Source organism: Orcinus orca, chromosome 5 (assembly GCF_937001465.1).
Source record: "Orcinus orca chromosome 5, mOrcOrc1.1, whole genome shotgun sequence".
NCBI lineage: Eukaryota > Metazoa > Chordata > Mammalia > Artiodactyla > Delphinidae > Orcinus > Orcinus orca.
In genome coordinates this window covers 30489236-30502438 of record NC_064563.1, presented here as the reverse complement: position 1 = coordinate 30502438, position 13203 = coordinate 30489236, and the positions used below count along the sequence as shown (strand labels likewise).

At 37.8% G+C, this 13203-nt stretch overlaps 1 protein-coding gene, 1 long non-coding RNA gene and 1 other non-coding gene across 8 annotated transcripts in view; 1 reads left to right on the top strand and 2 right to left on the bottom strand.

The window, feature by feature from the left end:
* LOC125964464 (uncharacterized) overlaps positions 1–13203 on the bottom strand; it is a 129445-nt gene that overhangs the window by 16165 nt on the left and 100077 nt on the right. The gene's annotated exons all lie outside the window — the stretch shown is intronic.
* The window catches only part of CEP70 (centrosomal protein 70), an 80059-nt gene that overhangs the window by 2657 nt on the left and 64199 nt on the right, over positions 1–13203 (bottom strand). For 5 of the 6 annotated variants that reach the window (XM_033404107.2, XM_049710096.1, XM_049710098.1 and 2 more), the window contains 5 exons: positions 3767–3937; positions 2029–2175; positions 1681–1849; positions 1402–1516; positions 333–412 (listed from right to left, as the gene is read on the bottom strand). In XM_033404107.2, the coding sequence (XP_033259998.1) occupies positions 333–412; positions 1402–1516; positions 1681–1849; positions 2029–2175; positions 3767–3937 (682 nt within the window). The remainder of the gene's footprint in view (positions 1–332; positions 413–1401; positions 1517–1680; positions 1850–2028; positions 2176–3766; positions 3938–13203) is intronic. The other variant, XM_049710099.1, reaches the window with a different exon arrangement.
* On the top strand, positions 9107–9213 carry LOC117196306 (U6 spliceosomal RNA). The gene has a single exon (XR_004476428.1). It is a non-coding gene; the product is annotated as a U6 spliceosomal RNA (small nuclear RNA).

The window sequence follows — 13203 nt, the reverse complement described above, 5'->3', positions numbered from 1 at the left end:
CATAAATTCTAAGGATATTTCTCATTAGCCAATGACAGAGTCAAGGTTACACTGGGCCTAGCCAGAGTAATGTCATTTCTCATTTTAAGGTCCTAAAACAAAGGCAGCCCCCAGCTCCTTAAAGGATATATATATGTTTCTCTGTTCTGCAGACTAATCCCAACCAACTTTAACTGCAAGTTAGAAGTTTGTTTCCAGAACTGTTAGTGGTTTCCAGACACTTTCTACAACTCTGGGTAAAAACACTAATACAGTGACTAAGGAGCACTGTTTCCTCAAACCCACTGACATCTTGAGACTCAAAATTTAACCACCACCAACAAAGATCTTACCTAAGATTTCAAGTAGATCTTTAGTAAATGCCTGAAATGCTGGGAAAAATTCCTCATGTTCTTCCAATTTGTTGATAATGCTTTAAAAAAAATGCAGTTTACACTGAATTTCCAACTTGCATCTCACTGGACATAGAACATTTCAAAATGGAAAGAAATTGTCCTGCTAATTTAAATATAAGTTTAATGATCATTTACTGCAATCCATTCTTTTTCAGCTTTTTGTTCATCTAGTAACACTTTTCTAAAAAAAAAGTCTATTATCAGTGTAATCATCTGTTCTAAAGTTAAATCTATATAACATTCCTAATATAGGAATTTTCTATTTAGCTTGAGGATTCTTAAGAGACCATGCTTTTATAACATTTTCTAAAAAGAATTGGCTTTTATATCCTGTATTCTATTAAACATTAAGAATAAGTATCAGTAATCAGTAAAACTGTGGGAAGGAGAAAAAGACCAATAGTGAGACATACATTCCTTTTAAAAGCATTAAGTATCAGAAAACTCAAGGGTCAGGTAAGGGTTCTTGGAAAACTTGCAGAACATATGTTGAAGTATAAAATCTGGGGAAGGAGGGAGGAAGAGTATAGCTATAACATTTTGATATTTTAAAAAAACATTAGGTTTTATGTCAGAGATGCCTAGCTTTTTAAAAAAATCCTTAACATCTTCCTATCAAATAATACACATACTCTTAGTGATTATTTAGTGATCAGTGATTGATGGTAATGTACTAAAAATTGGACTTATATATTCTGAATTCACATAAAGTTGCTAATAAAGTATGAATTTCTCCATATATAATTTGGAAACAAGCTTACAGCAATAATGCTGGAGTCCTGACCCACCCTATGTAAACCTATAGGCCCTAGAGTCTACTTTTATCTTGAAAATACTTGACATTCTCTCCATCCCTAAGGTGTGAGATTATTTTAGATTGTCAAGTTATTTTAAAAAATGCTATTCCAAACAGGAAAGGTAAATAACTTATGAAGTTTTGGAAGTCTTTAATTTTACCACTCCAAACATTCTGGATGGTACTTTGCAACCTTTTCAAAACAAATACCTTTGGAGGTCTTTAGGTCCCAATACCTGCATAACCTGTTCATTCACATCTTCATTAACCAGCCTACACAATTTTCCAACTGTGCTCACCAGCACACACAATGAGGATGAACTATCTGCAAAAGAGAAATAAAAGGATAGGATATTTTAAAAGAGAGTTTTCAAAATCATTAAATCAAACACTTTATGCTTCAGTTAGCCTTGATTTTTTTAACTACTTTTTGTTGATTTATTAAAAATAATTCTTAAATGGGGGGCCAAAAAAACAAAGGGTCATCACCTAGTTCTAAGAGTTCCTGGAGGTTTCTCACAGCATTGTTCACTTCTCCAAGCCTAGTATAAACTTCATTCATTCGGGGATAGACTCCAGTTAAAGAAGGCACATCAAATAATTTTTGGAAGTGAGAAACAATAGCTCGCAAAATTTGAAAGTCTGGCATATTGCTGTCCTGCCCAAAAGAGAGGAAGAAAAAGATAGTTTACATCTTAAAATTATTCCAAATCTTTAATAAAAACTTTCAAAAGAGAAATAGAGTTCTAGTAGAATATCTATATCCATATCATTATTAGTTTCTAAGATAGAGTACATTAAAATGTGAACATTTATGTAAGTATTAGGTAGTATTACCTTTTCCTTATTTTCTACTTCTTCTAACATGGTATCTACTATAAACAACAGATCTTCAACTCTGACACCTTCATTTTCATCCTGCTTCTTTAAATTATGCCAAGGCACCAGTTCTGCAGATAGTATTTTCAAGGACTTATACAAATCCTTTACGAAAGAAACAATATGGTATTACTGATTTTTAAAGTTTTCATAATAATGCTAATAAAATATAATTATCCAAGCAGATTTAATATATATATTAACCATCATCATTATTTTTTTTAAAAATACCATTATCAGTTTAGAAAAAGTCTGTTAAATTAGTTTTCTCCAGGCCTTACATATATATATATTGATTATCTGGAATCTGGATGTTTAAAGTAATTATATGTTATTTATTAGTAGCATATGTTATTCAAGTAATTATTTTGAAATATTGATGAATAAAAAATAAGCTTGTCCTTAATATTTTGCCCTTGATTTTTTAAATAAGATATACTGAGATGTAATTCACATACCATAAAATTCATCCTCTTTAAATGTGCAATTCAGTAGTTTTGACTTATTTACAGAGATGTGCAATCATCACCATTATCCAACTCTAGAACATTTTCATGACTCCAAAAAGAAACCCTGTATCCATTTACAGTCATTCCCCATTCTCTCCTGCTCTCAGCCCTTGGGTAACAACTAATCTACTTTCTGTTTCTATGGATTTGCCTATTCTGAGCATTTCATTAAAAAAAATGGAATCATACAATAAGTGGCCTTTTGTGACAGGCTTCTTTCACTTAGGATATTTTCAAGATTCATCCATGTTATAGTATGTATCTCCAGGAAAGTTTTTAATTCAAAAGGATGCCTGAAGTAATTCGACTTGATTTTCATGACAGCCTACTTAGTTTTCCTGGCCTAGATATGTTGTCCTAATCTATTTAAAACTGTGCACAAGAGGCCGGGCTCCTGGAATTTTAGAAGTCTAAGACTGGTCAATCCATAAACAATATTTACTGAGCATCTACTATGTGCACGGCACAGTGCTTGGCCCTTTAGAACAATGCCATCCAGAAGGAATGTAATGTGTGTCACAGTAATATTGTCTAGTAGCCACATTTAAAAAAGTAAAAAGAAGTAGGTGACAATTTTAATAATATATTTAACCCAATATATCCAAAATATTATCATTTAACAGATAATCAATATTTTAACTATTTTCCTCCATAATAAGTCTTCTAAATCCAGTGTGTATTTTTATACTTGCAGCACATCTCAGTTGGGACTAGTCACATTTCAAGAGATCAAAAGCTACTTGTGGCTTAGTGGTTATTGTATTAGACAGTGCAACTCTAAAATACAGAAAGAAATACAGGAAATTCTTACTTTTCTCAACTTCTTATTTTAGTCCTCCACTTATTTAACACTCTCCAATTAATACCCAGACCTCACATATTAATATCTTTAATCTTTCATTTGGTAAGAAGGCAGTTATCTATTTTAGCAATTCAAGGCAACACAATTCAGTGCCAAATAAATGTATTAAACAATACGTGCCACCAGAATTTGAAAAAAAGTCAGGAAGTCAGAGCATAACGATACTTTCATTAACCAATGTTTTTCATCAGTAAGGTGCAATTATAAAGAAAAAGTCTATGGTAAAAGCACACCAAATATAAAACTTTGCTTGAGAATAAAAGTATATAAAGCCCATGGACTCCTACAGATTTGCAAAGCCTGTAAAGAATATTCAACCCCTTACCTTTAAGGAAGCCAGCTGATCTGCCCACATTTCTATTATAGGAACAAGATGCTCAAATCCACAATCTTGAACAAGATCTTTATTAAAATGTTGGGCTCCTCCTTTGCTCTGTTTATAAATTATTACTGGAGCTCTTGGATTGTGAATAATTGAATTGATGCTCCTTAATACCTTTAAAAAAGACAGTGTTTTTAGTTGAAATGTTTACCACAGTCCTATCAAAGTGATATATGTTAAAGGAGTGCTTTACATATCAATGTAACATCATTACCGAGTTAGAGATTCATTGGACAGGATTCACCAAAACAAGTGTCTTTCAAAGGACTGTACGGAACAAGTGAGTGAAAAATGCTGTGTTATTTTTCTTTTTTTCCCATAGAAAGCTACAGGTCTCCCGAGAATTTGATTTCTGATGCTTATTAACAAGCAGTTTTGTTGTTGCTGTTGTTTGGTTTAGAACATGCATTTCAATGTTTTGCTTCTATTATATTTAAACTCTACTTTGAATTCCATTTTAATGGAAAAAAATAATTAATTCGCCTTCATTAAATTATTAATGAGCACAGGAACATAGTATTTCTTCTCCCTCTGCCTCACACCAAAGATTAAGGAGGGCAGCAGAACTCCTAAAAGAAATCAGGGAGCTGATATTAGCTGAGTGCCAGAAGGTCATAGCACAATTCCCTTCCATGAGGGTGGCAGTGAACCAAGGGGGATTACATACATGTCTAGCAGTATGTATCCATACCTCGTAGTAGATTGTTAGCAAAAATTACTGCAATTATTACTCTTCCTTACATCCTCTCCCCTTGGTAGTATGACACTGCAGGTTCTCCCATCAAGAGGTAGAGTATTTCCTGCTCCTTGAATCTGGGGTAATCTTGGGCCTTGCTTTGGCATACAGAAAAGGAAGTTATGGTGTGCCAGCTTGAAGCCCAAGACTCAAGGGGCCTTGATTATTTCTGCTCTCTCCCGTTGAGATCTGCTGCCACATGGACCAGCCCAGGCTAGATGGTGAATGATGAAAGACACATAACCCAGTCAACCCAATCACTCTAATACAACTCCAGAGCCACTTAGCTGACTTGTACCAGATTGCAGATGCATGAGGGAGCCCAGCTGCAATCAACAGAACTGCCCAGCTGTCCAAGCACCGTAATATTAAAGGGGTATTATTTGAAGTCACTAAGTTTTAGAAAGGTTTGTTACACAGCAAAAATAAACTGATACGTATATAAAGTCAAAGATAGAATAGAGCAAGGAGAGGAGGCAGCAACAAGAGAAGTCTGCCCTTTTACTTCTTCTGGTATGGTAAGAATATACCCTGTGACCAAGTGGACACTTTGGAAGACAGTCAAGCTTTGCTTTCATGGAAAAAAAAAAAAGCTACCTATAGCTGGAGGACCCTAAGGGAGTGTCACTTGAACAAGAGGAAGAGAGGGATTCATAAGAGATCAGCTGGAAAATGCATTGCCCACAGAATGAATGGTACGTTGCCAAGGTCCCTAGTTGGTAGGGAGGAAATAACTGCACATACACACACACACACACATTCTGTGATAGAGAAAAACAGGCAGTATTTGGTCATTAGCCACACAAAGGGCACCAGTGCTAGATTATACCAGCACCAGTCGAGAAAGATTCTACCCTTTTGCTTTGTGTTCTCACTCAACATTCACCCTCACTGACAACCTGGAAGAAGCTAGATATAGCAGAGGACTAGGAGTGAAGGGGAGCAATGAGAATAAAGAAACGGATCACACCCGCTTGCCACACTGCTTATTTGGAGAAGCACAGGTCAGACATGAGATAAAGTAAGCATAAGGTAGAAGCCTTGAACTGGATGAGAGATTGAAGTTTTGACTGAGATTTGAATGACTTTTTCTCCCAATTTTTCAACAAGGAAATTTTGAAACATACAGAAAATAAAAAGAATATAAACAATAAATACTATATTATATAGTCAGTGTTCACCAGAAACAGAACCAATAGGATGTGTATGTGTGTGTGCAAATGTCTGTGTATTTATTTATTATAAGGAATTGGCTCACACAATTATAGGAGCTGACAAGTCTTGAGATCTGCAGTCAGCAATTGCTGAGATCTGCAGTCAGCAATGCAGCAATGCTGCAGTTAGCCAATGGCATAGTTCTAGTCTGAATTCCCACAAGCTTGAGACCAAGGAAGAGCCAATGTTTCAGTTCAACATTTGAAAGCTGGAAAAAAAATTGATGTCCCAGCTCAAAGGCAGTCAGGCAGGCAGAAAGTTCCTTCTTCCTCAGCCTCTTTGGTCTACTCAGGGCTTCAGGTGACTTGATGAGACCCAGCCACCACGAGGAGGGCACTCTGCTTTACCCAGTCCACCATTTCAAATGTTACTCTCCTCCAGAAACACCCTCACAGACACACCCAGAACAAGGCTTGACCAAATTATCTGGGCACCCTCTGGCCTAGTCAAGCTGACACATAAAATTAACCATCACAAGTCCACCCCTTGTCAACTTGGCACCCATACACTTTGCCTTAAACCATACTTAATCTCCAAATAAAGACAATAACAAGATCATGGATCACCTAACATGATACAACTGTGCTGTGTACAACCAAAAATGTACTAACCCCTTTGCCAGAAGAGGAGGTAAAGTCCTAAAGTAAGGATTACTCTTCTCCTTGATACCGGTAACTTAAAAACTATGATATAAAAATAACAATACTCAAATATGATGACATAGTCATTATATGATAAGAGAATAAGAGCAGGAAAAGAACAAAGATACTTGCTATATATATATATATATATATATATATATATGTATTTACAAATATATACATACACCCATGTGAACATATTCATAACCAAATAAGGAGGAAATACACATGACAATTATAATCCTCATTTCTATAAGTCATCATATGGTCACAGCTGGTATTTATCACTACTTTCTTCCATTACCTTTTTTTTATTATGTTTGCCTTCAGCAAGCACCTCAGCTGGTCCTGGTCCTTTACTTGCTGGGGTAATCCAAATCTTCATTCCTGAAGGGTCTGGGCCATTAGTAGTTCTGCCTAGACCAGGTTGTTGGAGTTTTCCATTGACCTTTATCACAAGGCATGGCAATACTAAGAGATGCCCTAAGGGATGGCCTGTATTCTAGACATTGTCTTCCTTTCCTTCCTTGTGGAGTGGTAGTACACTGCTCAAAGTTCTGCCCAGTGGGAGGATTTCCCTTCACTCTTTCCTTCAGGGATGTCCCAGACAGAAGCTGTAGTGTTGCAGTTGTCTACTTTAATGTGGTCCCTTCAGATTATGCAGAGCCACCTGTAAATCAGGCCTAAGTCTCCCCTTCTTATGTCAATTGATCATAGGGAACTCCCCATGAGGCCACAGGTGCAGGCTGGAGGAGAGAAGGTAGTGCAGCAAGAGTGGGAAACTGCAGTCATTTGGCCACTGCTTCATGTAATTTATTGTGCCTTCAGGGCCTGCTCAGGCCCAATTTCACATGTACCACCTTCATTTGATGACACAGTGCTGCTGTGCTCACCCAATTTTATTGGCTTGGTGGGTCAGATGACACCCAGCTCATGACGGGTAATTCAGGTCACATGGTAACTTTGTGGCCCACCGTTAAGCCTTCTACTCAGGCCCCGCAGCAGGCCAAGAGTCATTACTTAAAAGGAAAGTAGTTATTTGCAGAGGATGACAGGATCTTTCTCCAAAATCCTAAGAGCCTGACTTATGATTCACCTACAGGGGCCACCAAAGGCTGCAAGCAGCATCCCTACCTGCCATGACAGTCTAAGCCCCATCGGATCTGCTGGATCCTGTGGTCCGAATGGCAGAGCAGCTTGCATGGCAGCCTGGACCGATGCAGAGCCTTCTTTTGTTCTGGGCCCCACTCAAAACTAGTGCCTTTTCAGATCACTCAGTAAATGGGTTGGAGTAACACATCACATGAGGAATATGTTACCTCCAAAATCCAAAGAGGCCTACTAGGTGCTGTGCCAGGTTTTTGGTTGTAAGAGGTGCCAGAGCAATAACTTATCCTTTACCTTAAAGGGAGATCTTGACATGCCCACACCACTTGAGCCCTAGAAGTTTCACTGAAGTAGAAGGCCCCTGAATTTTTGTTACATTTCTTTCCCATCCTTTAACATGCAAATGTCTTACCAATAAGTTGCTACTTCTTGCTCAGTAGGTCCAATCAGCATAACGTCATCAATGTAATTGGCCAGTGTGATATCTTATAGAAGGGAAAGGTGATCAAGATCCTTGTCAACTAAGTTATGATATAGGGCTGGAGAGCTGATATACCCCTAAGGCATGACAGTGAAGGTATATTATTGGCTTTGCCAGTTTAAGCAAACCACTAGTGGTGGTCCTTATTGACAGGTATGGAGAAAAAAGATTTTCTCATCTCATTCAGAAACATTCTCAGAAAAACCCAGAATAATGTTTGACCAAATATCTGGGCACCCTGTAGCCCAGTCAAGTTGATAAATAAAATGAACCATCACAAACACCCATATAATCACTACCTAGATTCAATAATTGTTAACATTTTGCCATATTTGCTCACTCTATCTATATTTTGAGCTGAACCATTTGAAGAAACTTCATGATAACATGATAACACTTCACTCTCATACATACTTAAGCATGCATCTCTTAAAAGTAGGCATATTCTTCTACAAAGTCATAATGCCATTATTATAAATAAGAAAATTAACAATAATTTCCCCACACACACACCTACAGTCAGTATTTGACAAAGAAGGCAAAATACACAATGGAGGAAAAAAAGTGTCTTCAGCAAGTGGTGCTGGGAAAGCTGGACAGCTGCATGTAAATCAATGAAGTTAGAACACTCCATCACACCAGAAACAAAAAATAAACTCAAAGTGGCTTAAAGACTTAAATATAAGACAGGACACCATAAGACTCCTAGAAGAGAACACAGGCAAAACATTCTCTGACATAAATTGTAGCAATGTTTTCTTAGGTCAGTCTCCCAAGGCAATAGAAATAAAAGCAAAAATAAACAAATGGGACCTAATCAACTTATAAGATTTTGCACAGCAAAAGAAACCATAAACAAAATGGACAACCTATGTACTGAGGGAAAATATTTGCCAATGATATGACCGACAAGGGTTTAATTTCCAAAATATACAAACAGCTCGTACAACTGAATAACAAAAAAGCAAACAACCCAATCAAAAAATGGGCAGAAGACCTAAATAGACACTTTTCCAAAGAAGACATACAGATGGCCAATAGGCACATGAAAAGATGCTCAATACTGCTAATTGTTAGAGAAATGCAAATCAAAACTACAATGAGTGCTCGCTTCGGCAGCACATATACTAAAACTGGAACAGCACAGAGAAGATTAGCATGGACCCTGTGCAAGGATCACAAGTAAATTCGTGAAGCGTTCCATATTTTTTTGTTATAAAGCAGAAACTAACACACCATTGTAAAGCAATTATACTCCAATAAAGATGTTAAAAAAAAAGAACTACAATAAGGTACCACTTCATGCTGGTCAGAATGGCCATCATTAAAATCTACAAATAACAAATGTTGGAGAGGGTATGGAGGAAAGGGAACCTTCCTACACTGTTGGTGGGAATGTAAGGTGGTGCAGCTACTGTGGAAAACAGTATGAAGGTTCCACAGAAAACTAAAAATAGATTTACCACATGATCCAGCAATCCCACTCTTGGGCATCTATCCTGAGAAAACTATAATTCAAAAAGACACATGCACCCCAATGTTCACAGCAGCACTATTTACAACAGCCAAGACATGGAAACAACCTAAATGTCCATAGACAGGTGAATGGATAAAGAAGACATGGTACATATATATACACAATGGAATACTACTCAGCCATAAAAAAGAATGAAATAATACCATTCGCAGCAACATGGATGGACCTAGAGATTATCATACTAAGTGAAGTAAGTCAGACAGAAAAGACAAATATCATATGATATCACTTATATGTGGAAGCTAAAATATGATATAAATAAATGTGTTTACAAAACAGAAACAGACTCACAAACATACAAAACAAACTTATGGTTATCAAAGGGGAAAGTTGGGGGAGGGATAAACAAGGAGTTTCAGATTACCAGATACAAATTACTACATATAAAATAGATAAACAACAAGGCTGTACCGTATAGTACAGGGTACGGTACTATATTCAATATCTTGTAATAACCTATAATAAAAAAGAATATATATGGATATATACATAACTGAATAACTTTGCGGTACAACAGAAACTTAACACATTATAATCAACTATACTTCAAGAAAAAATAATAAAAATAAAATAAAAATCCAATAATTCCCTAACATCATCAATGCTTGGACTGAAGTTTAAATATACTGATAAGTATAATATGTGACTATAACCCCCTTGCCAAAAGCTATGAGTTCTACTTTATATATTATTCAAGAACGGGAAAGGGAGACTCAAAACAACCACTTTAAAGAGAGAAGAGTTGGAGCTTCCCTGGTGGTGCAGTGGTTGAGAATCTGCCTGCCGATGCAGGGGACACATGGTTCAATCCCTGGTCCGGGAAGATCCCACATGCTGCGGAGCAACTAAGTCCGTACGCTACAACTATTGAGCCGGCGCCCTAGAGCCCGTGAGCCACAACTACTGAGCCCACGTGTCACAACTACTGAAGCCCGCATGCTTAGAGCCTGTGCTCTGCAACAAAAAGAAGGCACCACAATGAGAAGCCTGCACACCGCAATGAAGAGTAGCCCCCACTTGCCACAACTAAAGAAAGCCCACGTGTAACAACGAAGACCCAACGCAGCCAAAAATAAATTAATAAATTTAAAAAATACTTCAAAAATAAACAGAGAGAAGAGTAAAGCCATTTCCTTTGTTTCCACCATCAAGCCCAGGCTATTTGATAAATAAAAATAAAAATAAATAAAAAACGAATAATTCCCTAATATCAGGGAATTATAAAGTATAAAGACAACATACCGTTTTCATACTGAATTTTTGTCCCTACTTATACTTCAAGTTACAACTCACAGGTCTCCTGGTAATATGATTTGAGATGTTTATTTTGGAGCTTTTTTATTATTTATTTAGTTAGTTCAACAGAGTGTATTCAACATTTCACTTCTATTTAAACACATTCCAGGGCTTCCCTGGTGGCGCAGTTGTTAAGAAGCCGCCTGCCAATGCAGGGGACACAGGTTTGAGCCCTGGTCCGGGAAGATCCCACATACCGCAGAGCAACTAAGCCCGTGCGCCACAACTACTAGCCCACGCTCTACATTTACTGAAGCCCATGCACCTAGAGCCCATGCTCTGCAACAAGAGAAGCCACCGCAATGAGAAGCCTGTGCACCGCAAGAGTAGCCCCCGCTAGTCACAACTAGAGAAAGCCTGCACACAGCAACAAAGACCCAACACAGCCAAAAAAAAAAGACCCTAAACACATCCCTTTAATGGAAAAATTAATTAATTCCCCTCCACGGAATTATTATTGACAACAGAGTATATTCTTCTTCTTTTATTTTTTTTGGGGGGCAGTGCTGAAGTATTAAAGGATAGCTTTATTACTTTGCCAGGCAATGGGGTCATACTGGACTTCTGCCTCGAAAACCTATGTGTCCTAATCCAGGAGGATTTTTTCTTTTTAATCTTTTTTTATTTTTTTAACACCGTTATTGGAGTATAATTGCTTTACAATGTTGTGTTAGTTTCTGCTGCATAACACAGTGAATCAGCTTTACATATAAATATATCCCCATATCTCCTCCCTCTTGCATCTCCCTCCCACCCTCCCTATCCCACCCCTCTAGGTGGTCACAAAGTACGAAGCTGATCTTCCTGTGCTATGCAGCTGCTTTCCAGCAGCTATCTATTTTACATTTGGTAGTGTATATATGTCAATGCTACTCTCTCACTTAGTCCCAGCTTACCCTTCCCCCTCCCCATGTCCTCAAGTCCATTCTCCACATCTCCATCTTTATTCCTGTCCTGCCCCTAGGTTCATGAGAACCATTCTTTTTTAGATTTCATATATATATGTTAGCATACGGTATTTAGTTTTCTCTTTCTGACTTACTTCACTCTGTATAACAGACAGACTCTAGGTCCATCCACATCACTACAAATAACTCAATTTCGTTTCTTTTTATGGATGAATAATATTCCATTGTATATATGTGCCACATCTTCCTTATCCATTCATCTGTCGATGGACACTTAGGTTGCTTACACGTCCTGGCAGCTGTAAACAGTGCTTCAATGAATATTGTGATACTTTTTTTTTTTTTTTTGCAGTACGCGGGCCTCTCACTGTTGTGGCCTCTCCCGTTGCGGAGCACAGGCTCCGGACGCGCAGGCTCAGCGGCCATGGCTCACGGGTCCAGCCGCTCCACGGCATGTGGGATCTTCCCGGACCGGGGCACGAACCCGTGTCCCCTGCATTGGCAGGTGGACTCTCAACCACTGCGCCACCAGGGAAGCCCACATGTCTTTTTGAATTATGGTTTTCTCAGGGAATATGCCCAGTAGTGGAATTGCTGGGTCATATGGTAGTTCTATTTTTATTTTGAGGAACCTCCATACTGTTCTCCATAGTGGCTGTATCAGTTTACATTCCCACCAACAGTGCAAGAGGGTTCCCTTTTCTCCACACCCTCTCCAGCATTTATTGTTTGTAGGCTTTTTGATGATGGCCATTCTGACTGGTGTGAGGTGATAGGTCATTGTGGTTTTGATTTGCCTTTCTCTAATGATTAGTGATGTTGAGTATCCTTTCATTTGTTTGTTGGCAATCTGTGTATCTTCTCTGCAGAAATGTCTATTGAGGTCTTCCGCCCACATTTGGATTGGGCTATTGTTTTGATACTGAGTTGCATGAGCTGCTTGTATATTTTGGAGATTAATCCTTTGTCAGTTGCTTCATTTGCAAATATTTTCTCCCATTCTGAGGGTTGTCTTTTCGTCTTGTTTATGGTTTCCTTTGCTGAGCAAAAGTTTTTAAGTTTCATTAGGTCCCATTTGTTTATTTTTGTTTTTATTTCCATTTCTCTAGGAGGTGGGTCAAAAAGGATCTTGCTGTGATTTATGTCATAGACTGTTCGGGCCAATGTCTTCCTCTAAGAGTTTGATAGTGTCTGGCCTTACATTGAGGTGTTTAAACCATTCTGAGTTTATATTTGTGTATGGTGTTAGGAAGTGTTCTAATTTCATTTTTTTACATGTAGCTGTCCAGTTTTCTCAGTACCACTTATTGAAGAGGCTGTCTTTTCTCCATTGTATATTCTTGCCTCCTTTATCAAACATAAGCTGACCATATGTGCATAGGTTTATCTCTGGGCTTTCTATCCTGTTCCATTGATCTATATGTCTGTTTTTGTGCCAGTACCATACTGTCTTGATTAC